The 25,827-nt window shown below is 51.9% G+C and overlaps 1 protein-coding gene across 1 annotated transcript; it reads right to left on the bottom strand.

Moving 5' to 3' along the window:
• Nucleotides 1-10,142: 10,142 nt before the first annotated feature.
• Nucleotides 10,143-24,752, bottom strand: SFTPD (surfactant protein D). The gene is made up of 8 exons (XM_038534472.1): nt 24,607-24,752; nt 22,396-22,597; nt 16,545-16,661; nt 16,155-16,271; nt 15,738-15,854; nt 15,229-15,345; nt 14,617-14,700; nt 10,143-12,538 (listed from the first exon to the last, which is right to left on the bottom strand). The coding sequence occupies exons 2-8, from the start codon at nt 22,592-22,594 to the stop codon at nt 12,162-12,164; spliced, it is 1,128 nt and encodes a 375-aa protein (XP_038390400.1). The 5' UTR covers nt 22,595-22,597; nt 24,607-24,752; the 3' UTR covers nt 10,143-12,161.
• Nucleotides 24,753-25,827: the final 1,075 nt, after the last annotated feature.

Genomic DNA, 25,827 nt, shown 5'->3' with positions numbered 1-25,827 from the left:
GCCCAAGTGGCTGTGGCCTCCTTGTTACCACCAGGGTGATCCCGAGGACAAAGGGCAGCCTTTCCCTCCTGCAGACTTTTGGCTATGGGTGGATATGGTGATGAAGGCCAGCATCACAGGAGGCTGTGTCCCTCTCTCAATCCCTCCATGCTCAACATCCCCTTCCTCCTGTGACATCCTCATCCCAGCCTCGGTTGACAGGTCCATTATGATAGAGACAAGAGGTAAAACTCCCCAAAGGTGAGTTCACACCCTGTCAACTGATGCAGCATCACTCAAACTCTGGATGTCACCCAGTCAAATGATGCAGTGCCACCCAGTTAGCAGATAAGACACCCCCCCCCTCCCCCCCGCCTGAGCAGGGTTCTGTTGTTGCAGCCTTGGCCAGCAACCTTGCTCAGGACCAGGGATGGTTCCCTGCCACCCCAGCGCAGGTGGAGCTGAGATTTATATAGGGCCCATGCAGCCAAGCGGGAGAGGAAGGTGAATCCCAGCTTCTACGGTACCGCCATTCGCAAAATGAGATTAGGAAATATTCCATGAATGGAACGCGGGCCGCTTTCACCTAATGAAATACTTGTGTGGAAATCCGTTTTCTCTGCAACTGAATTACCAGAGAGAACCCCTTGTACTTCGCAAGGGTTTGGTGAGTATCTGTCGAATGGGTAAGGCGAAGAATCTCCAAATAGATGAGTGGGTGGGACACGGAGGGGTGACTAGAGGGTGAAGTTCTGTCCCTGGTGAGCTCCTGCTGCAGGACTCGTGCTGGAGGCGTGGGCACGGGCAGCGACACGGTGGCAGGACCTGCATCCTTGGCCTCTAACACACCCAGACTGTCCCATCGCTGAATTCTCCGTGAGGCCCACCCCTGGGCACATGCCTGGGCGCCGCGAGACAAGTGCTATAGTGACGCAGAGCAGAAGGGCTCTCTGTTTTCACTCCCAATCCCACTGCTTACCCAGGGCTTGGGAAAGTGCTTACAGCTTAGGGGCACTCCTGGAGCCGTAGGTATGACAGCTGGGAAAAGGGAAGACCGGACGCTTTTTAGAAGGAAAGAAGATACACGTATGACAACCCCGGGCAAGAGATTTTTCTATCAATAAGCATGAAAGGTGCACCTGAATTTTCTCCTGGCCGAGACAAAAATGAGAAAACAGATGCCCACCAGGTATTTCCTCCTGATTTATGTGAGAGGGAGGGGTCACGTCTACCCCTGGTTTATACTGGGTACAAAGGAGAGTATCTCTAGCTGGAAAGCAGTAGAAGGTACAACCGTGCATTGCACGTGGGCTCGTTCCCCAGGATGCACGGATTGGCTCCTAAGCCAGGGAAACGCAGGAAAAAAATCTACAGGACAAGCTCAGGTTCTTCCATTGTCCTTTCAGGATTCCTCTTGGCTTCTTCCCTGATCTAGAACCTGACCATCTTTCCAGGGCTCCTCTCTCTAAAGAATCCCCTTGCTGCCGTTCTTCCCTCAGTCTAGACCTGGGCCCCCACCCGCCCTCCCCATACCGTGCGTATCAGCAAGCAGTGGGGGGCCGGCAGGCTGGCTCCAGAGGAGGGGGAGCTGATTTACAGATACAGGATCTCACAAGAGTCCCAAGATACAACTTGCACTTCCTCCAGGCTTCCCAGGACCTGGGACAAGAGGGAAATTATGGATTCGCGGTGACTTGCCCGACAGTCTCTCTCAGTCCCCCAGGGCCGAGGGCCTGCAGTTCCCCTTGCTCCGGGGCAGGCAGTGACTGGTATCTCCTGCACAAAGGATGTAACGAAGCGAGGCGCTCCAGGGACAGACTTTTAGGGGCTCCAGGGGGCACATCCTCGTGAGCCCTGTTGTTTGTTCTGATGCAGCGGGAGTCTCAGCCATAGCATTCCCCAGGTTGGCTTTTGGGACCAGGGAACTGGGAGACCTATCCAAGCTGCAGTCGTCCTTTGCTGCCTCTTGCAAACAGTAAGAACCTGAAAATCAGGCCTCAGAGCATTCCCGGAAAGGAGGCTGGTGTCCAAACCTCTGGAGAGCCCTGGCTCCGAGGTCACACCCAGGGGAAGAACAAGGCCTAGGTCTCCGTGTGCTGTTGCGACTGCAGGAGAGGCGCCTTGGCGGGTGGGAAGCTCAGGATTTGCAAGACAGAGACTGCGGTTTGAGGTTAGTTCCCTGACAAGGCGCTGAGGGGTCTGTTGGCTCTCTGGGCCTCAACCTCCCTATCTGTAAATTGGTCTGTCGCGGCTTCTTCTCTTTGAGTGTTGTCTGAAGCAAAGGTGACATAGGGATTCAGCTCCGCAGCACCGATTTCACGAGCAAAGCTGCAGGATCGGAGAACCGTTGTCAAGTTTTGGTTTCGTGTCAATCACTTTTGTCCAAAAAAAGGACACAAATCATGGCCTGAACGCTTAGCACCTATTTCTCAAGTCCTTAGAAAGCCAGTATGAGTGAGTTAGAACAGCAACTGGTCCTTGTTCTCAAAATGGGAACTTTGAATCTAATTTACATCTGCAGGTCAACGGTGTCCGGTGGAAGCATAGACGCGGCCAATGTAATTGCACTTTGCTTCCTGGGCCTGCAGGAAAACAACCACCAAAGCTCACAACGTGCAAGGCCCGGGCTTCAGCCTGAGTTTGGCTCCTGCAATTTCAGGGCCTTGTTCCTGCAGGACGATCTTTCTTTGGAGTCCCACAGCTCTGCTGGTCTCCCTCCAGCCGTGCCCCAAGCCAGCGGAAGGGGAACTCGGGGTACCAGCTGAAGGCCTGGCTTTGGCATTTCTCAAAGCCCCTTCCTGCCTGGAACCAGCCCGCACCCCTTCTCTGCAGCTGTCAAAGATCCCCCAGCGGCAAGGGTCAGTCAGACCACGTGGCATGCAGAGAGCCTCTGACCTGGAATGTTGTTTGCTCATGACTGTGAACTGATCCGGGGTTCGGAACTTGCCAGGAATCAGGGACTTCCTTCTCATTAACCAGGAAGGGTTGACTGTCACTGTGGGCCTTGACCTTGGAGAGGTTGGGAAGTGGATTGTGCAAAAGCGATGCTGCCCTGGGACCCTGAGTGGCTGATGGAGTGCTGGAGAGATGGGAGGAGCTCCGGGCTTGGAGTCTGGGAAGGAGTGCTCGCCACCCGGGCAGCAACCTGTGACGGGAGGAGACAGTGTCTCCAGCTGTGGACCAGAGGTTTGTCCAGGCAAACACAGGTGTCATGCTCTAAAAAAGTGGGTGCAAAATAAATAAATAAATAAATAAATAAAAATAAAAATTAAAAAAATAAAAATAAAAAAGAAGTGGGTGCAAGCAGCCATTGATTAGCTAAACCAGCGCCTTGGGCTAGGCTGGCCACTGCCACCCCGGGGTCCGGCGTGCTCTGTCCTGGGAGGCAGAGTGTTTGTGCCATGTTGTGCAGCCCTTCGGAGTAGTGACCAGGAGAACTGCCTGGGATGCTTGACCAAATCATAGGATCTCAGCTCCACCCTGGATGAGGTGAATCAAACCTTCAGGAATCTGTCATTTTCTGGAGATCCCAAGCAAGCCACGTGAAACCACTGGCCCTAGAAATATGGTCGCTTATGGGGCTTTCTGCCTGCATCTCACCTTTGTGGGGAGGCCTAGAGCCAGGAAGCCAGGACTTCTCCATTCCGTGCAGGCCCTTCATGAGGTGGTGATGGGGGGGGGGGGGGGGCACTTAACTCCACACTGTCAGAGACCAGATAATGTCCCTCTGTGATCAATGCCCCACTGGTGAAAAGCAACTGCTGACCCAAATCCTTCCCTATGCATTTCCAGAGCCCGACCTTCCAGGGTGCGACTTCAGGGAGTGGGTCTGGGCCTGGAACGGCTCTGAGGAGCCTCAGAGAAGGTGAGGCGCTGGGCAGGTGAGACTCTGTGTACATGGAATTGTGTGTACGTGGATTGGGGGGTATTTATACTTATTTTTGTGCCTGTGTGACTGTCTGTATGGAAACCAACAGACTCAGTGTTCGAAAGCCCCGGCATCCTGCCATGAGGGAGCTGGGCCTGCCCCCGAGCCTGTGTCCAGGCCTCTCTCTGCACGCCCCTCACTAAAGAGCATCAGCTTGGGGTGATTCCAAGGGCTCTAAGTGAGGTGTGTGGGTGCTCAGACATGGACAAAGGGGTCCATGAGTGGCCCTGGGCTGTGCTCAAGAGAGATTGTCTGGGTGCTAATGTGATCCTGCTCCCCGGCCAGGATTTGGATGATTTGTCACCATTATCCCCCACCTCCCTGCAAAGTCCTTACCCGACGACTGAATCTAAGTTTGCCTCAAACCCAGGCACCATCACAACACTTCATTTTTATTTTCTTGTTAGCAATTCTAGTCACCTGAAATCATCTCAACCATTTACTTGTTCAAGTTCTAGCTGTGAAGTGGGTGCCTGGGTGACGCAGTTGGCTAAGCGTCTGCCTTTGGCTCAGGTCATGATCCCAGGACCAACAATCCCACGACCGAGTCCCATCTTGGGGAGTCTGCTTCTCCCTCTGCCCTTCCCTCCTGCTTGTGATCTCTCTCTCAAATAAATAAATAAAATCTTTTTATTTATTTATTCATGAGAGACACAGAGAGAGGCAGAGACACAGGCAGAGGCAGAAGCAGTATCTCCGCAAAGAGCCTGATGCGGGACTTGATCCAGGACTCCAGGATCACTCCCTGAGCTGAAGGCAGACGCTCAACCTCTGAGCCACCCAGTGCCCCAAATAAAATCTTTTTTTTTTTTTTTTAATTATATCTGTGAAGCAAAACCATTAAGACTTTGGATTCAAACCCTGGCACTACCACCTTGGAGCTGTGTGACCCTAGGCAAGTCACACACATTCTGAGTCTGAGTTCCCTTCTGGTAAAACTAGGATACTAACTGTGGCCACCTCACGGGGTTGTTCGGAGGGATAAATGTACTGACGCAAGTAGGGCACACAGGGCGGCCCTGGCCTGCAGTCACTGCCATGCAAACGTTCATTCCTGCTGCAGTTGTGACTGTCACAACACTGGACCATTCCCGCTCGCCATCCCAGGGCCCGGGAAAGGGCTGGAAAGCACGTACAGTCAGTGGCTGTTGAATGAACAAGTGAATAACTGAATCTCAGCCCTGTCCCAAAACGTGTGACCCGACCTCCTGCCCTGGAACTGGACTCCAGAGAGAAGCAGCCAGACTTGGTTTGAAACATGGCTCTGGGCCCACAGCCTATGGCCGCCTGCTGCCCTCTGCTGTCTGTCCCTAAGAGATTCCTGGGCAGCAAAGAGTGGAGGGTGGTGTGGGGTGTAGGTTAGGCCCCTTAGACAAAGGAGCCCTTTGTCTGCAACTTGAGGCCTCCTCCGTCTGCCCGTCTGCTAGGCCTTTCCTAAGCGCCTCTACCCTTTCCGGCCAGATCCCGACGCACACTCCCTCCGGGTGACCAGGGTCCAGCAAGCCCTTGCACTGCTGAGATTCTCCGCTGCTTGTCCCTCCATCTATCCCATTCCCAGACCTGCCCGGGAGTTCTTCAGGGCAGGACCCGTGTGCCACCCCCTCCTTGTCTGCCCACCTCAGATGGCTGCGTCCAGGGCAATTTCAGGGACAGGACTGCATGGCTCACCCTTTTGAGCCTGGGTTTGTGGGCCTCTCACCGCTCCCCATGGACTTTCTGGGTACCTCCTTCGAGTCCAATCAGAATCAAGCCCAGCATTGGGGTTTTTATTCCCCGTCCCCTGGCCCAGCATCAGCAAGGAGGTTCACCTGGGATTTGGTGAACAAATTTGTGGTGGTGGTGACACCCCGCCCCCCATCCTCAGGACTGAGGATTCAGGCTGAGGATCTGTACCTCAGGAGACTTGAGAGACTGCCCGGGGACCCTTGGGCACCAGAGAGGGCCCAGCACACGGGCCGATGGGGATGCCCTGTGGGTCTCAAAGGGAGAAGGCAGTGCTGGGCTGCTGCCGGCCAGTCCGTGTGGTAGTTCGTCCTCCTAAAGCTGGAAGCCAGGCTCGTGGGAGCACAGAGCCTTGCAGGGGTCCCCGAAACCCTGGGGGCCTCCTCCGTGCTGCGCTCCCTGGGGTCCTGCACAGCCGGGCCCTCCTATGGCAAGAGGGGAAGCGCCCCCCTCTTCCCCTATGTCTGGGGAGGACAAAACCCTTCAAGCACATCCTACTCAGCCCGATGAGACCCTGAAAGCCCTTGGACCCTGCTGTTACTACCCAGGGATCTGGACGGTGTGTGGAAAGGCCCGACTGTCCGCCCCTGCCCGGTGCTCCCGACAAGTCCAGCTGCCTGTTCGCAGAAGAACCTACGGCCTCTGGGCAGCGCGGGGGGCTCAGCCCGCCTTCAGCCCAGGGCCTGATCCAGGAGACCCGGGATCGAGTCCCACGTCGGGCTCCCTGCGTGGAGCCTGCTTCTCCCTCTGCCTGTGTCTCTGTCTCTGTCTCTCTCTCTCTGTCTCTCATGAATAAATAAATAAAATCTTTAAAAAAGATTTTTTTAAAAAGGTCAATTGTATGGTGCATGCTTTTTTTTTTCTTATTTAAATTTATCAAGATGTATTTTTCTCATTCGGCTTTAAGATATCTGGTTTCTCCGTTAATTTCTAATTTCTATCATTTTTATTGATTTTGTATTTCATTAGTTTCACTTTGTTTTGTCCTTCCTTTGCTTTTTGCTGTTTGAAAATTTTGTTTTAGAAAGATGAATATTTGGTTCGATTATTTTCAGTTCACACATAAAAATTTTTTTTGTAATAATGAAAGTAAAGTATATATCCCTTGAATATAACTCTCGTCCATAGATTTTGGGACACTTGCTGTTGTTAGATTTAGCTTTTTTAATTTTTATTTTCTTTTTTAAGATTTTATTTATTTATTCATGAGAGACAGAGAGAGAGAGAGGCAGAGACACAGGCAGAGGGAGAAGCAGGCTCCGTGCAGGGAGCCCAACGTGGGACTTGATCCCGGGTCTCCAGGATCAGGCCCTGGGCTGAAGGCGGCGCTAAACCACTGAGCCACCTGCACTGCCCTAGTTTTTTTTTTTTAATTACTACTAAGATTTTGCTTTTTGTGTGTGTGTTTCAATACTATTAGACATCAGTATTCCTTCTTTTAAGAATTTTTTTCTTCTTATTCTTATCCCATTTTTCCTTATTCATCAGTTTCTTATTGTTTTTTCTCTTATGTACTTTGCAAATAAATCAACACTTTAATTTTCATTATATCTTGGGTTTTGCTTTTTGGCAGAGAAGTTTTATGTATTTTTTTGTGTTGGTCTGATTTATCAATATTATTGTTTTGGGTTTTCTTCTCTGATACCACTCTTAGATAGCTCTTTTCCTCTCCAAGACTATAGAAATCATGGCTTACATTTTCTTTTGATTTTGATTGGTATATGTAAGTAAAAGAATCTGATTTTATTTTTCCTCTAAATGTTTAACCATTTACCTCAGCATTAGTAACTGAGCAATCATCATCTTTCTACTATTTTGATACTCTATTTTCATCATGCAAGGTTGATATATATCCTTGGACCTGTGTTTGGGCTTGGTGGGTTTTTACAATGCTGTCTCTATTTCTGTGTCACTAATACACTAAGTAGGTTAGCTTTATACCTTTTAATGGGGCACCTGGGTGGTTCAATCAGTTAAGCATCTGCCTTCAGCTCAGGTCATGATCCCAGGGTCCCAGGATTGAGCCCTACACTGGGCTCCCTGCTCAGTGGGGAGCCTGCGTCTCCCCCTTCCTCTGCCCTCTCCCTACTCATGCTCTTTCTCTCATGCTTTCTCTCTCTCAAATAAATAAAATCCTTTAAAAAACTTTTTAATGTAAGATGACCAAATCCTTTCTCATTATTTTTTTAAGATTTTATTTGAGAGAGAGACAGAGTACATGCACATGTGAGTGGGGGAAGGCAGGGAGAGAGACAGGGACAAACAGACTCCATATTGAGTGCAGAGCTGGATGTGGGCCTTGATCCCAGGACCCTGAGATCATGACGTGAGCCACCCAAGCATCCCCATTCTCATTATTTTTTAATTTTTCTCACTGTTCTAGGATGAGGACAGCTTAGGAACAACTCTTTCCTAAGAGCTTGGGAATCACTTGATGAGATTCTCATAGGACTTGGGATGGAGTCTTTGCTAAACTCACTTCCCTCTGGGTGGGTGGGCAAGGGTGGGTAGGCATCTGGGCGGCCAAGTAGGAGGCTGGCTCAAAACCCAGCCCCAGTTTTTCCTTCCCCTTCATACCTTGCCCCTGCAGCCCTCTGGTCACAGAGTGCCTGTGTTCGGTCCCAGGCTGCCACCTGACCTTTCGGCCCTGGCCTAGGCTCAGCCACTCACACCTGAAATGCAGTGTTCAGGGAACTTGTAAAAGGTCAGAAAGCCTGGTGGTGAAAACACAGTGCACTTTCCTCAGATCAAAGGGCCTGGAAGTATCTTGAAAACACTTTATTTATCCCTACACACAGACTTGCAAGTGGGAATTAAGGATTTCATTCACTCAACTCTTTCATGTATTTACTCCATTCATTCTGTCGATGTACTAAAAAATATGCAAAGTACCATTTTCCCCAGGCAGGGCCCTCATGAGTCGCTCTGTCCCTCAAAGTTGTCTGAGCCAGGGAGTCAGAGAGACTACACTGGTTAAGTAAATGGAAGGCACTGAAGGCAAGGCCAGGCAGCTACTCTTCAAGGTGTCATGGAGAAGGATGGGCTGCAGGTGCGGCAATAACAACCCCCAAGTCTCACTTGGAGCCCAAGTGGGTCCATGTGATCCCCTTGGGTCCACAAGGGCGGTTGTTCTCCTTGAATTTGCTCAGGCTTCCAGGATGCCAGATTGTACCGTAACTTTATAGCCACCAATGCTTCTGCAATCATAGTGACAGCAGAATAGAGGGCATTTGAGGAACGTGCGCCGGTCCTCATCTGCGTCTACCCAGAGGTGACACATGTCCCAGGCCTGCCTTCGTAAGACCTCTCTTGTTGAAATATTGGTGGGAAACAGTAGAATCAACAAAATACCTGCTATTAGCCCTCCAGAGGCCTCAGTATCACAGGTGATTCTCCTGAACAATAGTGAGAGTCTGAGCAGCCTGGTGATTGCACAAGGAGACAACTCCCTATTCTCCTGGCTAAGGGCTTTAGAGCCACCCGCTCCTTCTGGATCTACTTATGGAGGATCTCGATTGCCCATTGCTGGAACACATTCCACAGCTTATCTCTAATGTTATGGATGTGCGGGGTGCAGCATCTAGGAGAGCATAACCAGCTATTTTCATCTCTGAATCCAGTGCCTGAACAAACACTTGACATATAAATTCATATTTTACTGCTCCTGATAGATACTTGCTTTCTCTGCTCTTGTAGATAAGACATAGGTAGCTTGAAAAATCAAGCACACTGTTAACTTTGGGTTATGGACATCCAGAAGGTAAGAGTGATGGAGAATGCCCTCGACGTAAGCAACTCCACTTTTTTATAAAAGCAATTCCATTTTATGTCAAGGGAATTCAGAACAAAGCTAGGATCCTGAAAAAGCAAACATCAGAGGGCTTCCCACTGGCTGTTCATCGTGGGATGTGGGCTGGTTTGGTGATGGGAGGGTTGAGAACCAGGGGATGACTTGAGAATCCTCTATGAAACTGAACAGGGGTTTGCCTATGAAACGGCTGTGGTTTCCCCGTCCAGACATGGAAGGATCCCAGCCTGCTAGCACGAGGTCACCTGAGACGTGAGAGTCACGACATGTCCCGAGAATGTAAGAATCACATAGCCCTGGATTCAGTTGGCACCTAGGCTACGAAACCAGGACCATGGTTACTATAGCTGGGATAGAGCCAATAATGTTTAAGACTCGTGTTGATTTCTGCCTGTGATATAAGTGCAAAGAAGGCCTCTTCCTTGTTCTTGGTGCCAAAGAACAAACCAGGCCCCTGTGGCCCCACAGTGCAGATAGATCCTCTTCTTAGGGTTTGGGTATCTGCATCCCCAGCCTTCAACACTATAGATTTCTTTCCTTCCTACTGAGTTCTGCACTCTTTCTGCACTAAGAAATAGGCTTAGGACTTAAGCGTAGCAATGCGTAGAGCGTCTGCCCAAACTACCATGACCTTACATGGATCCCAGTGGCCATATTGTCCTGTGTGGTCCCAACCTCCAAGTTTAGGTGATTGAACCAGAGGCAGGCATCTGAAAGAGATTTATTTTTATAGGATTTTTGAATTGCTTATCAAGCAAGAGTTTCTAATCTCTGTGTGGCAATCTCTGTGACACATGTTTCCCCGTGCTGGGCTGTCAAGGGCCTGGGAAGAAGAGGAAGCTGATGTGGAAGGAGGAAGAGGCAAGGATCCGTGGGGTGGGGTGCAGAAGCCAGGGAGACAGCACGATGCTGCCTGTGGTCTCCCTGTCCTCCTTGGGCCAATTCAGGACTCTCTGTTCTTAGAAGAAATGTTCCTATTTTGCTTAAAGCTAGATTCAGTTGTTTTTCTTACTTGCAATTTTTTTTTTTTTTTTTAAAAAGGTCTTTCTAAGCTCCCTCAATGAGTGTGTCCAGGTGTGGCCTCTGTGCTGGAGAGTTGTTTACTCTTAGTGTGGAACTGACTTACATTCAGAAGCTGCCAGGAATTGGGGATTTCTTTAGTGACAGGAGAAAGATCTTGGCAGAGAGCCTGAGCTGCATGCTGATGGAAGATGAAGCTTTTGTTTTCAGGCATGTTGTTCTATGTATGAGATGTGGCGGTAGGATGTTGAGCAGAGGACCTGGGGGACCCATTGAGGAAGGGCCAGAAAGGGCAGATCTCATGGTCTCTGGGAACAAAGGAGAGAGTGGTTGGCTTTCTACCCAGGGACGACATTTTTTGCCCTCTCCTGTGAGCCTATGCTTCATCCAGGTGTCATTCCAATCTCTTAAGCATGGGTGTCATTTACATTTTTGGTAGTACTTGTCATGATGAGCACAGGAGAATGTATGGAAGTGCTGAATTACTATATTACACACTTGAAACCAATATAACACTGTATGTTAACTAACTAGAATTAAAATTAAAAACTTTTAGAAAGAAAATACAAAAAAAATTTTTTTTGCAATAGTGTGTCAATAAAATTGACTAAATTGATACAGAGGCCTTTGGCCTACAAACTTACAGGCCAAAAGTGTAAGCTTTGAGGTCAAATGACTTTTGTCATAACTGAGCTGTAGTGCTGGCATTGCCTGTGGCCTCGCCACCCCCTGCTCGCTCTGTGTCCTGGTTTCCATAACTGTAAAATGAGGAGCTAGACTACAGTTGCAGTAATATAGTAATTTGACTAGATTCCCTCTGGGGCAGAGTGGAGAAGGAACGTTTCTGGAACTGTGAGGCCAGACGGCAGTTGGGGATAAATGTGAGCATGGTCGGACTCCCTCCATGTTTGAGATTTCAGGTCGATCTAGGGCTGTGGGGATGGAACTCCCTTCTGTAAACGAAGAGACAGTTGAATGATACAGGGAGAGAGAGAGAGAGATCCTGGGTCCTGCAAGGATGAGGCCCAGGCTCCCCGCATAAGGCCGTGCAGTCAGGGGAGGCAGACGCTCGCTGCCAGGTCATCTCACTGTGCTCTGCTGCTTCCTGGGCTCCAGCCTGGAAGCAGGAGGCTGCCACTGAGGCCTAAGCGCCCCAGGGCTCCAGCTCGCATTGGCTGGAGGAGCCTGGGGTTTAGGGAGGTCCCCCAAACAGGGCCATGCATGTGGGAGCCGTCAGGAGAAGGAATCCGAAGCCTTGGACAGAATGAGTTCCACCTGGAGCGAGAGTCAGGCCAGGAGAGAACAGAGGGGGAGCAGAGGCCCCCTCTCCGTTCAATGGTCAAGGGGGGGAGGCGGGAGGAGCGAAAGAGGCTGAGGAGGCTGAGGACAGGAAGCCAGAGGCTGCCCTGGAAGCTCAGAGGAGGAGGAGTGGAGGCCAGGGTGCCGCCAGCTGGCCAAACCTGGCCGACAGCTGGAGGAAGAGAGGAGAGCCACTGGATTTTGCCACCGGGAGGTCTTGGGGAGCCAACTTTATTCCTTGCAACTGGGAAAGCAGCGGGCCCTTCTTCCTCCAGCAGGTGTCCCACGCGTGACGCTGACGCCGGTGGCCGGGAGCGGCGTGCAGGGCCAGCCTCCTGGCCTCCCCGCCGGCCGGGCGCGTGCAGGTGTGGGCCGCTCGGGCCAGGCCCCCCGCACCCCCCGGGCTCAGAACTCGCAGACCACCAGGCGCTGCTCCCCGCAGACCTTGTCGTTCCACTTGCCGTTGGTAAAGATCTCCACGCAGTCCTCCGAGCCGCCGTTGTCATTGGGCTCCCCCGGGGCCCAGTTGGTGTAGACCAGGGGCTCCCCTGAGGGGTAGGTGAACGTGCCCTCCTTCCTGGCGTCCGTCATGCTCAGGAAAGCAGCCTTGTTCTGCACGGCGACCAGCTGCTGCAGGGCCTCGTTCTCGGCGGCCGAGCGCGGGGAGGCCACCTGTCCCCCCGCCTGCGTACACAGCTGCTGTGCCTCTTGGAAACTCTTTTCCACGCCCGCCGCCTTGAAGATCTTCTTCCCGATACCCCGGCCGTCGGGGAAGAGGTCCACTAAGAGAGGAGGGGAGGCAGGTGGGGCGTGGCGGCGCCGGCCGGCTCAGGGCCTCCCAGGCCTCCGCGCCCCAGCGGAGCCTCCACCCCAGGCCTCCCCCGGGGGGTCAGAGCCCCCCTAGGATGACAGCGAGGCGCTTGGTTCCCGGGCAGCCCTGACTGGCAGTGCACCCCGGGCAGGGTCCTGTGGCCTGCAGCTATAGCGGAGGACACTGGAGCTCAGGGAGGCTGAGTAAGAGGCCCAGGGTCACCGGCCCATCACATGCAAGGTTAGGGTTAACCCTTGTTTGCTGGGACACCAGAGCTGGACACACCCCTTCTGCTTCACCCCACTTTGTGTGCTGGGGCCAAGGGGGATTGGGAGGACTTTGGCCGGGGACATGACAGCGTGGCAGCTGGAGCAGTTTCTGAGAGTGTGAGAAACAGACCTTGCGTAAGGGGGTAAGGGGGGGCCTGAGAGCCCCAGGGTGCTAATCCCTGCACTCACTGCAGCCCCACACTGGCTCCTTGGTGCCCAATGGGCCCTGCCCCTAGCCAGTCAGCCTCCCCCAGGGTGCGGGGTCCCAGGGGGATGAAGCCACCCAACAGATGGCAGGGGGCAGAGGGCATCAGTTCTGGGAGAGCCCCATTTGGGAATCAGAAGCCAGGTGTCCCACCCCGGCCTGGCAATGGCTTCTAGGGGGGCAGGAGGAAGCTACTTCCATTTCAGGGTTTCTGATTCTTCGTTTCTAAAGCGGGGGCCCACTTCACAGAAGCATCACCCTCGTGACATATCAAGTACGTCTTCCCATCCCTTTGGCTTGGGGCTCAGGCGTGGAAATCTTCAGGGCTCCCTCGAGGGCTGTGCCCTGGCCTCCCCGGGCTGCGAGGGCTCAGGCTGCTCCCTGACCCGCTGCCCTTCTCTGAGTAGCTTCCACACAGGCTCAGGATGGCTCTCAGAGTACCCTGGACAGGACCAGGGCAAGGGTCCGTGAGCCGTTACTGGGTTTTATGTTCCCGGCACTCGAACCCTGTGAATGTCCATGGCAGCACCAACCATCCAGATGCACATGCACACACCTGCTCGTGCTCACGTATGTCATGGTGCGGGGTCAGTGAGGCCTAGGGCCGGTGTCCACACATGTGGCCGGTGCCCAGGGACACGTTCACCCTGGTTTGCAGCAGAGTGAACACGCACAAATACGTTTGTGGAGGGAGGAAGACTACACAATACCTAAAACTCTCATCCTTGCGACTTTGGTACTTAAGGGCCATCCCTGCGTCCTACTCAGTCGGGCCCCCCTACCCCTTCAGAAAACTCCTTTCTCTTTTGGATCAGGGAGGTTGGATGAATGATGTAGACTCAGGGAGAGCAGAGGAGGAGGAGGGGCAGCCAAGGACTGAAGGGGGTTCCGAAAGGCACAGGGCACTCAGGGGTGTGCTCCTGGGGACCCCTGACTCTGCAGCATTCCAGGGTCTAAGAATCTCTGCTCAAAATACCCAAGGACCAGAATCAAGGGCATGTCCAGGGTGAGGTGCTTCATGGCCACACAGCAAGGCCAGGCCCCCACCAGCCTTGAGCCCCAAGTTCAGGATCCCAGCCCCAGCTCTCAGGACAGCGTCTGGCTTCTCTGCTGCCTTGGGCTGTGAAGCAACATCTCTGGGCACTCACACCCCGGGTCCCACAGATGTAAGAAACACCTCCAGGTTTGGGGTCCAAGGGTAGGCAGGAATGAGGGTCTGCTGAACTGCACAGGGCTCAGGGCATTGACCGGGTCACAGGTGGCTATGATGCTGGGGGGGATCCTGGACCTGGATAACCTCCACCATACTTCCGTCACCCCACTGAACTGGTGATATGGGCACATCCTCCTATTTGTCTCTTGTATCTACTTCCAGATCCTGGAGTATGTGGCTGCACTGCTCTGTCCCAGCCCTATTCTCAGCCCCGGACCCTGCCCCAGAGCCAGGCCCAGCCCTAAATATGATCGCAACCCATTCCAGTTCTAGACCCAAGCCCAGCCAATGCCAAACCAAGGCCCAGACCCAGTTGAGGGCCTAGCCTTGGTGCCTGGCTTGGTTCAGGTCCAGGAACTTACCTTTCCTATACTGAGACAAGGCATTCTGGAGGTTTTGTACCTGTTGCTGTAAGGCCTCCACCTGCTGCCTCAGAGCAGTGATGTCTGCAGAAGAGAGAGGCCGAGGGAAGGTAAGCCCAGCATAGCCTGGGATCAGCTCAGAGCCTAGGCCTCAGGGAAGGGTGCCCAGGTGCAGGTGCAAACCGGGGCGGGGCAAGGAGCCGGGATGGGTCGTTAGAAGCCCATCTGCTGACACAGCTGATCCCTGTTGGCCCCAGATTTCCTGTGGCTTCTACTATGAACACACTGGTGAGTAGGTCCCTGTGCCTCATGGACACTAAACCCCATGACACTTCCCATCCACTGGGGTATTTGATACTCAAAGCTATCCTTTTCATTGGGAAGGGGAATATGCTTTCCCCAGTTGATCAGATGGAAAAGCTGCCTGGGGGTTTTAGCCTCACTCCTAATTCTCCGGCCTTCCTGCCAGCTAGCTTTCCTGCTTTCCACCCACTTCCCATGCCTAATGGGGCTGAAGTCCAAGAAGATAGGCTGTCCTGATAGAAAGAGTGCCACCTCCCTCCCCCTGCCCCCACCCGTGGGACCTCCCGAATCTGGCAGATACCAACTTACCCGGAAGCCCGCTCTCTCCCTTTGCTCCTCTGTCCCCAGGAGCACCTCTGTCCCCCTTCAGTCCAGGGGACCCTTTGGCACCTGGAGGTCCCGGCGGGCCCATGGCTCCAGCAGGTCCTGGGATCACAGAATTGCTGGGTGAGCTCTGTACACGTTTTCCAGCATTTTTACCCTTCCCATATCTGGACTGTCCAACCAGCCTACAGCACCCCTTCCCCTATAGACTGCTCCCACAACCCAGCCAGGCACCCTCTCCACACACTGCCCTAGCACCCAACGACCAAACTCCAGCACCCATACTGTCGCTGTTGCTCACGAGTCACTCTCCCTGGATGCAGATGGCTCCCAGGGCCCAGCAGTCACCCTCCTTGAACATAGACTCTCCCGCCTCCCAGTAACACCAGCTCTGACACGATAAGTGGTGGTGGTGGAGGGGTGGCCATCCACAGACAGCGTCAGGGGGGACACAAGAGCACTGGAGCCCAGGCCTCACTCCCTCCATCACTCACCTGCTTCCCCAGCAACTCCAGGGGCTCCACGCTCACCAGGGGCACCTGTCTCTCCTTTAACACCTGTGGGGCCTGTCATCCCTGCAGACCCCTGCTTGCCAGGCATACCCACTTCTCCTAAAGAAGGAACAAATTGGGACAAGTGCTGCTGAGAGTGTGTTCAGTAGTGGAGGTTTCACCCACTGCTCCAGGGGGACAGAGACCTGGGGAGAAGGTGCTCCTTACTGGGGTTCCTCCATGGAGGTGAACAGGAAAACACCATCCATGTGGGAATGTGGGGGGAAGAAGCCACGATATGGCCTACCCAAGGCTGACAGTCTGGGCTTTTCCTGCTACTCTGAGCTTGCCTTAGGTCACCTCCTGGACCATCACTATATTCCTTCTCCCTCCCAGACCAGCCGCATAGCAACCACCTACCTTTGGGCCCAGCCTCTCCTTGTGGACCTGGTGGGCCTTGAGGTCCTACATCCCCTTGCTTCCCAGCTGGGCCCTCTCTGCCAGCTGGACCAGGCATACCTCGAGGTCCTGGAGGTCCTGGGGAAAAGGACCGGCCTAGTCAGTGACTCTAAATTGTATTGGAAGTGGGAGTACATGAGAAGATGAGAGGAATGATAGAAGTCAGAGAGGCAGCAGCATTATAGAAGATGATGCCAACAGTAGTTCTAGTACTCCCTGAAATAACCCAGAACCACCTTCAGAACAGCCTTCTGCCTTCTTCTTGGGATGGGATCTGTGCACATCTATCAGCAGAGCCCAGTGGCAGCAGCACCACCTGCAGGCATCTGCATTCTGTGCCCAGCTGCTCACCGGATGGTCCAGAGTCTCCCTTCAGTCCAGGCTCTCCAGCAGAGCCATTGTCTCCTTTGGGCCCAACTGGGCCAGCTGGTCCAGGCATCCCTGCTCTCCCCACTGCTCCTGGCGAACCTGTAGTGGCAGAAGAGATGGGTATAAATCTGGCCTTAGTCCCAGGAGGTGCCAGCTGCCTGTACAGTCAGGCCCCTTGCATGCCTTCAAGGTTCTACAGGGTGTGGACATTCCATCTCCATACTCCTTGGTCCAATTGTGGTCCAGGAAATGGGTGTCCACATCTCCATTTTACAGGTGAGAAAATTGGCTGGCCACAGTTGGCTGTGGATTCAAGCTAAGACTTATCTGACTTGGCTTGTCCATAGTATTTATAGCAGGCAATTTGTCAGCATTTTTAACAGGCAATCGATCAGCATTTACTGTTGATCATGGACTCTTCTCCCCATCCCAGAACTAAAGTTCACATCAAAAACGACACCTGGCACTAATCATCAGGGAAATGTAAATCAAAACTGCAGTATCACCTCACACCTGTTAGAATGGGTATTATAAAAAAAGACAAGAGATAACAAATGTTGGCCAAGATATGGAGACAAGGGGACCCTTGTGCACTGTTAGTAGGAACATTAATGGGGTGCAGCCACTGTGGAAAACAGAATGAAGCTTCAAAAAATTAAAAATAGAGCTGCTATGTGATCCAGCAATTCCCCTTCTGTGTATTTATCTAAAGAAAACCAAAACACTAATTCAAAAAGATATCTGTACCCCCGTGTTCACTGCAGCATTGTTCACTGGGCCATTACAATAGCCAAGACATGGAGATGGCTTAGAGCCTAGGTGTCCATCGATGGATGAACGGATGGAGAAAAGGCAGGTATACACACAATGGAATATTATTCGGCCATAAAAAAAGAATGAAATCTTGCCATTTGCCATAATGTGGATCGATGTTCAGGGCGTTATGCTAGATGAAATAAATCAGACAGAGAGAGACAAATACCATACGATTTCACTTATATGTAGAAACTAGATAGATAAGCCAAACAACAAACAAAAACAACAAACTCATAGAGAACAGATTGGTGGTTTCTAGAGGTGGGGTTGGGAGGTGGGCAGAAAGGCTCGTGGTGGTAAAAAGGTACAAATGTCCAGTCATAAAATAAGTTCTGGGGATGTCATGGGCAGCATGGCGACTAGAGTTAATAATACTGTATTGTATATGTGAAAGCTGTTCAGAGAGTAGATCTTAAAAGTTCTTATGGCAAGAAAAAAAAAACGTACTCTGTGTGGTGATGGACTTTGACACGACTTCTTGTGGTGATCATTTCACAATATGTGCAAATATTGAATCATTATGCTATAGATTGGAAACTAATATAATGTTATATGTCAGTTATACCTCAATTAAAAAAGAAAAAGCAATGCAATATGCTCTTGAACCTAGAGGAAAGAGACCAAATTATGACCTAATGTGCAATGTGATCCGGTTTCATAAGTACCTACACGTGCATGATGTGTGTGGGGCATGTGCACATGTAGGACCCATTGGAAAGACCCAGGAAAAGTATATACAAAAGTGTTTTACCAGTTGTTCCTTCCCTAGTGACACAAGATAATTTTAACTTTCTTCTTATTGTTTCTTTAGTGACCACATATTATTTTTGTATTGGAAAAATGATCAAGCATTTTTAGAAAGACGTGTTACCTCCAGAAAGGCTGCCAAGGTCTGAGGTTACTCAAGATTTACCCCCAAAAGACTCATGGGGGCAAATGGCTATCAGTGCTTAAGAGTTCTGAGATTGAGCCCTGCCTCAGGGCTCCCTGCTCAGTGGGGAGTCTGCTTCTCCCTCTCCCTCTGCACCTCCCCCATGCTCGCTCACTCGCTCTCCAATAAATTAATAAAATCTTTTTTTTTTAATCTTATACTTGGTTCTCATTTGCTTTTTTCTTTTTCTTTCATTCTTTCTTTTTCTTTCTTTCTTTTTTAGTGAGATGAAATTCATATAACATTAACCTTTTCAAAGCACACAATTCAGTGGCAGTTAGCACACTCACCATGATGCACAACTACCTCCTCTACTGAGTTCAATATCATTTTGTCTCCCTTGAAAGAAACTATAGCCACTAAGCCACCACCCCCAATTCGCCCTCCTCGTAGCCCCTGGACACCACTACTCTACCTTCTGTCTCTATCTCCTATTTTGGACATTTCCTATATATGGAATCATGCAACATATGACCCTTTGCATCGGGCTTTTTTAACTTGGAGTGACGTTTTTGAGGTCATCCACTTGGCAGTGTGTCTCAGTGCTTCGTTCCCTTGTATGGCTGAGTAATGTTCCACCGTATGGACAGAACACATCTCGTTCATCCATCCACCTGTTGCTAGGCATTTGGGCTATTGTGAATAAAGCTGCTATGAACATTCATGTGCAAAAAGAAATGACACTTGACAGGTGGGGCTGACTTGTTCATTCACTTACTTGTTCACTAAGAAACCATCTATGGAATATAACCGTGTGCTCAGTGCTGGGCGAGATGCAAATATCAGCACCAGACCCCGGTCTGCATGGGATGTGTAATAGGATTTTCAGCTGTGAGGCACAGGTAACGAGTGAAGAGGACAATTCACAAGGTGTCCCTCGTCCCATCACATCATCACCCCAACCCCAGCACACACACACGCCCAGAGCTGTCTTCCCAAAGGAAGAAAAGGGACTTCAGAGCAAGGAAGATTTAGAGAGACATACAGAGGAAAAAATGACATTTCAGACTTGGATACCATGCTCCCAGGGGAAGGAGGGACCAGACCTGCCTGAGCAAGAGCATGCTGGTAGCCAGGGACTGCTCCCTGGAATGGGTTGCTGAGAGGCTCTGTGCAGGGCATTGTGTCCTGCTTTTGGTTATGATCCTTACTGGGAAAGCAATGGAAGCATAGAGGGTTACAGGATGGGTCCCACATCCCATATCCAGCAGGGCACTGTGCTGGGGTGGAGATGTCCTACCCCTAGGCTGAGCCCCTCTTGGGCTCCACCCTGGCTGGGATGGCGGCAGGTAGAAGGAGCAGTAGAGGTTTCCCATCCATGATGTACAAGCCCTGGAGGCCATGAGAGGGGACACCCTCTTCAACGGCAAGCCCCCATCCCTCCTAAAGCACTAATTTTGCATCCTAGTGTCCCCCAAAGGCCAGCCCTGTACCATAATGCCACCTGAAGGGAAGCTTTAAGGACCAGCAATTTGGCCAGTCTTAACTGCAGTAAATCCCTTCTCCCTTTCATTCCACATTCCTTCATCCCACAGGTACTCGCTGAAACTTCTGCTGCACAGAAAACACCATCCTCAATGGCGGGACACAGCAGTGAAAGAAGCAGACCCCAAATCAGATCCTTCCTCATGGAGCTTAAACCCAATTGCATAGAGACAGATCCTAAAAATTAAAGTGTACAACATATGGTCTATTAGATCAGAATAAGTGCCACAGAGAAAAAAAAAGGCACAGAGAGGGTCATGGTGGGGGGCGGGGGGCTGTTTCTTCTAAGGAAGGTGGTCAGGGCCAGACTAGTGGAGAAGGTTGTCTGTGAGAAGTGACCCACAGGGACAGCTATGGGGAGACAGGGAGAGGGCCCTCATTCATCAGAGGCCCGAGTGTGGTTAGGGATCAGCAAGGAGCCAGGGTGGCCGGAGTAGAAGGAGGTGAGGTCAGAGAAGTAGCCAGGGGTGGAGTGTCCTAGTGGGCTGCTGAGGAGTATGTGGTTTTGTTCCAAGGGAGATGCACACCCCTGGAGGGACACTTCTGCTGAATCCTTCTGCAAAAGACTGCAGGAATCTTGGAGGTGTTGAGGAATAAGGGGACTGTCCTGGACATAGAGCCCCCAAAGCCAGGTGGGGTCTTACTGGCCCTCCATGATACGCCCGAGGCATTACCACAGCGACCCGACTCCACTCTCCACCTCTGCTCTAGGCTCTCCTCTCTCTGGCCCATCTTGCCCTTTCCAGCAGGTCCTTGGAACCTTGCGCGTCTGCAGGGGACGTTGTCATAAACGCACACTGTGGCCCCAGCCACACTTACTTGGGTAGAGATGCCGAGGTGCTCCAAGCTCTCCGGGGAGTTCCCAGACCCACAGTGGTTGAGCGACTAGCGCACCTGCAGTCCAGGAGCCAGAGGGCAGCCTGGTCCCCTTGGTCCCCCTAGTCTCCAAGCACCGAACTAAGGCCGGGCTTGGAATGTGCACAGGGGTGGGAGGAGGCATCTGCGTGCCAGAGGTAGGTCTCAGCCACGCTCAATGCTGCGGGGTCACAGGGGGACTATAGGAGAGGGCCCCTCTGAGGGCTAGAGAGAGTGAGGACTCTCCAAGATGCTGACCCTTGAATACTACCGTTCTTCGGAGTGCACGTCCAGGTGGCCTTCCCCCCAGGCCCCTGGCCATTCACGTTGGGAGCCGCTCCCTGAGTATAAAGGATGGACAGCTAGACAGATGAGCGCTTGTCCCTTACCCTACAAAGCCTGGGGACGTTACCCATTCTTTCCAGCTTAAATGTTCTTAGTTTCCATGGGACACCTGGGTGGCTCAGCGGTTGAGCATCTGCCTTTGGCCCAGGGCGTGATCCCAGGACGCTGGATCGAGTCCCACATCGGGCTCCTTGTGGGGAGCCTGCTTCTCCCTCTGCCTGTGTCTCTGCCTCTCTCTCTGTGTGTTTCTCTCATGAATAAATAAATAAAATCTTTAAAAAAAAAATGTTGTTAGTTTCCTTCCTCCCCAAACAAAATGCAAAGTCCTGAAAGATAAAGACCACAGTAGATCCCTCCATAGCTCTAGCCCAGCACCTGGTGGGGGCGGGGCGGGGGAGTCCCCTGTTGTCCTAATTGCCGGTTCACTGAATTCTGACACTTTGCCACCAAGACCCAGATCCTTCTTGGATAATTCCCTTAATAACCAGTACCTTCGGGAACCTCACAAGACCTCACCCGATGGGTCCAGAAAGAAGGTGCAACTTGATCCTAACAACTTAACAAAAAATAAAGCCTTGGCTCAGTTATTTGTCACTTTGTGAGAGATCTCATTCCCACTTACAGATGAGCAAACTGAGGCTCGGGGACCCTGGCTTGTCCTAGGCTGGGTCCCTGCTACGGAGCTAGAGCTAGCAGTCCGGCACAGATCGGCCTGATGCAGAGGCCCATGTCTGTTCCCCCTCAGATGGGCTGTCATCTGGCCCCTCTGTCACAATGTTCTCACCTGCCAGATAAGAGTCATATGTCCTTTGTAAGACTTTTGGGAGGGTTAAATCAATGACTCAGTGCACACCCAAGCATGAGGTTGGACAAAGAAATGTGAGCTCCCTTTCGTTCTCTCCATAATGGTATCAGTGCAAATCCTTTTGATCAGACCGGAGTATGGGGCCACAGAGCCTCTTTCTTTCCCATCCTTCATGCAATATTAAAAGTTTTTAACACCTCTCACAGACACCATTTCACCTAGATGACTGACTGTTAAGTCCTGGAGCAGGTTCTGGAGAGCCACAAAGTCCATGGACCCACAATTTCCTCATTCTCGCAGTGGGAGGAATCAGAAGACTCCAGGGGAGGAGTCAAGGCAGCTGGTCATGGAATGAGGCACCTGGGAGCTCTGGGCAGTCAGTCATTTTACAACTGGTAAAGCAGTGCTTTAGAAGGACCAAAAAAAAAAAAAAAAAAAGAAGGACAAAAAGCCTGGGGGAAACCCAACCCCTAGAGAGGAGGAAGTCCAAAGTCCACCTCCGAGCCTTCCACGCAGAACGGCCAGCATTTCTGGGTTGGTTACAATTACAATACCTACCGCTTTCCACCAGGAAAAGCCCATGGTCCCAGCCCTACCTGGATCTCCCTTCTCGCCCCGGGGGCCCTCTCTCCCATCCCGTCCATCGCGACCAGGCAGGCCATTCTCCACGGGGTTACACATGACCAGGGTGCAGGTGTTGGCTGCTGTTCTCTGGGAATAGGTCTTCACTTCTGCTCCCAGTGGCCTCAGGGGTTGTGTGAGCAGGATCAGCACGGAGAGAGGGAGGAGAAGCATGGTCTAGGCAGATGAACAGAAAAAGAAAGGACATGCTCTTGGTCCTAGGACCTGGGTTAGGGCTTGGCCCAGCTCCTGAAGGTCAGGAGAAGCACCTCTCCACCTCCCCTCCCTCGTGTGGGGCTGAGAGCAGCAGGGCTCCCAAAGCACATTAGGGCCCAGGGGGGCATATGGTCTGGCCCAGGAGAGCATGAGTTATCCAGATGGAACTCGTGACATGGGTTGAGAGCAGTAGCCAGCTAGTCTCAGATGCCCCATGTTGCCTTTTCTTGGGCCTTCCCGAGGGCACTGTCATTGGCACAGGGGCTAGGATATAGAATTCCTCACTGAGGCCCATGTCACAGCAGGAGGATTCACTGGGTCGTTCTGGGAAGGACCCTTCCCCTCTCTGGACCCCTCCTCTCTGTTTCTACTACTAAAGTGGTTGGCTTAGCTCTGACAAGGCAAAGCGGTTCCTCCTACTGGCTGCCTTGGCTAACCAGCACTCGTGGGGTCGGCAGTGCTATTCTGAAAACCAGTCCAAGTCCTGAACACTGAGTGATGTCCGTCCTGAGCCCAGGATGGGTATGTGGTTGCATGTTTGCCAGGTGACTTGCCATCCCTGGGCTAGACATTGTCTCCATAAGGGAATTCTCACAGAGAACGCAGGTGAAAGTTCTCAGAGATGCTAAGTTAGCAGCGGGAGAGCCCCTGGGACAGGTACCATTCTGCTCCGATGACCAAAGAGAACTTGAAAGAAAGGCCTCACAGAGCAAGGGGACATGTGAAACGGGTTCAGTCTAGGGAAGGCTAGTTTGGGGATAAAAACGAGCAGGGGCCCAATAGGGCATCCAGTTATCATCTGACCGGTACCTGGGGACTAAGTGAGACCAAGACGGGTATAGGGCCAGAGTCACCTCCAGTATTGGGCTTCTTTCCTCTCTCAGAGAGAAACTACAAAGTTATGAGCACAGAAAGAGCTTGTTGGAGGGGCAGGGGCTGGGCACAAAGCCTGGAAGAGGGGCTCACCAGACAGGCTGAGGTGCTGGCAGGGAAGGGGCTTTCCTGGCCCGAGAAGTGCCTGCCACAGCTGCTGGTAATTCTGGGCGAGATGATCCCTATTGTTCAGTACCCTCTTTCAGCTTTGAATTCACCTCTTCCTTGGGCATCCTGGGAGCTCTAGAAACACCCAGCTGAGCTCCCAAGCCAGCGGCAGCTGCTTCGCTGCACTTGTGGTCATGAGCACCAAAGGGCCCAGACCGGAGCAAGGGCACTATCCCCTGGCCTGCAGCTACCTCACCTCCGGGGCCCTGCACCCCGAATCTAGGGAAGTATGAAAAGCAACAGGCAGTCTGCCCCCACCCCGCCCAGTTCAAGATGCCACAGAAGGCATCACTGCCCACTGTAGTGGAAGGCAGCTAACTCATTGGCTTTCAGAGCCGCAGCAGCCCCCTCAACCCCCAGGGCTCATGCCAAACTTTCAGATTAAGATTTTTTTCTTTTCTTCTTTTTAAAGAAAATGACTCCTCTGAAACTTGGTTGGAAAATTTGTGACTTAGTCCAGTAAGTCTAGTTTTGAAAGTAAAACATCTGAGTCTAAGAAAGAAGTATGATGTCCTTGCCCCGCAGGCAGCTGATAACCTGGATGGGCTTAGAACCCGGCTTGTGGAGACCTGGCCTGTTTCTCCCCTACCACTGTTCTTTCTGAAGAAATCAGAAATGGAGAGGAACTAAGGGAGAAGGTGAACTTGCACTTCCACTGGGGCTTCCAGACAATGGTGTCTGGGGTCTGAGTGGGTGTCATCCAGCTGATGCACCTTCCCCCAGCCCAGAGAGCACAGGGAGCATTGAGAGGCTCCCTAAGAGCACTCCTTGTTACCCTCCTCCGCCCCCCGCCTGCCATACGTCCTAGACCAGAACAGCTCCACAGACCCTGCTCCACAGCACCAGTAGGATAGAGGAGCCATAGGGGCAGGGAGACAGTCACCGGGTATTGGGCAAACAGAATGAGGGCAATGGACAGAAACACTCACGGTTGCTTCTTCTGGGACTCCAGGACCTCCAGGCCAACTGGCCTTTCCTTGGCAGGTACTGGCTATTTATACCTGCCTTGTAACCTGAGCCGCCCGGCCCTGGTCTTCTAAGAGCTCTTTTCAAGAGGTGGGGCAATTTCTTCCTTGTTGACTCACTCTCACCCCCACCAAGGTTCTGGAAACTTGCCACCAATATTCGTTAACACTACACACATATTGCCTTAGAGTTTAAAGAGCACCCTCAGTCTGTGACCTCACCCGTACCCCACCCTGAAGCCCTGTGAACTGAGGGGCATCATCAGTGTCTGTATTTTAGAGATGTCCAAAAATCTGAGCTCCAGGGAAGACCAGCACTTGCACAATGGTCTACACCTGTTGCAAATGCAACCCGCATCTATGGATTCCAAGATCCAGGACCCGCTGTGCCCACTTCTCTTCCTCTTTCATCTCAACGGTTACTGCCCAGATATTGAGAAAGAGCTGGGAGCTCCTTGGCATATCTGAGGAGGGGTGGGGCAAGTGGAGGAGCTGTGGAGACTGCAGCCTGTGGGGGCAGTGGCTGGGGGAACTGTCACCTGGTGGGGTCACTCTTTTGCTTCCTGCTTTAGATCTCGAAGAGACCCCCCACTTGCCTTTCATGGGATGGCCTTTCCTTAATTTCCTTGCCCCCATCACTCACCTTCTTAGCTGAAGTTTGCCCTGTGCATTACTAAGGTGACCAGTGTTCATCCCTGACCTGCTGATACACAGTTACAGCCATCCCCAAGGAAAATCTAACTTCCAGTTACTGTAAGACAGTTGCCCACCCTCTTGCCTTTGCTATCAGAGCAGTCTCTGCTTGCTTCTAGATGTGGCTTTATCTCTTGCATCAATTCTCTGCCTAGATCCATAAACCAGCAGCCGTATGTCTCCAAGCTTCTCTTTTGGTCACTCCATTGGTGGTGCTGACTTGTTCATGGCTTTTGATGCTCCTTTGTGGCATCCCCTTGTGTACTGTAGAATCTATAATGCCTCAATTCATAAGGAAAGTCTTCTGTTTCCCATACAGCAATTTTTTTGAAGCAGGATCCATAGTAGAGCCACCACGGCTCCTAATGACAGAGCTCTTTCAGCATTAACACCCAGCCCTCCCCATTCTAGGATGTTCATGTTTCTCTTAGGAATCTAGATCTGGGGGTACCTGGGTGGCTCAGTGGTCTGCCTTCAGCTCAGGTGGTGATC

This window comes from Canis lupus, chromosome 4, assembly GCF_011100685.1.
Source record: "Canis lupus familiaris isolate Mischka breed German Shepherd chromosome 4, alternate assembly UU_Cfam_GSD_1.0, whole genome shotgun sequence".
Classification (NCBI taxonomy): domain Eukaryota; kingdom Metazoa; phylum Chordata; class Mammalia; order Carnivora; family Canidae; genus Canis; species Canis lupus.
Note: the sequence above shows the minus strand (reverse complement) of the source record. Positions and strands in the feature narration are given on the sequence as shown.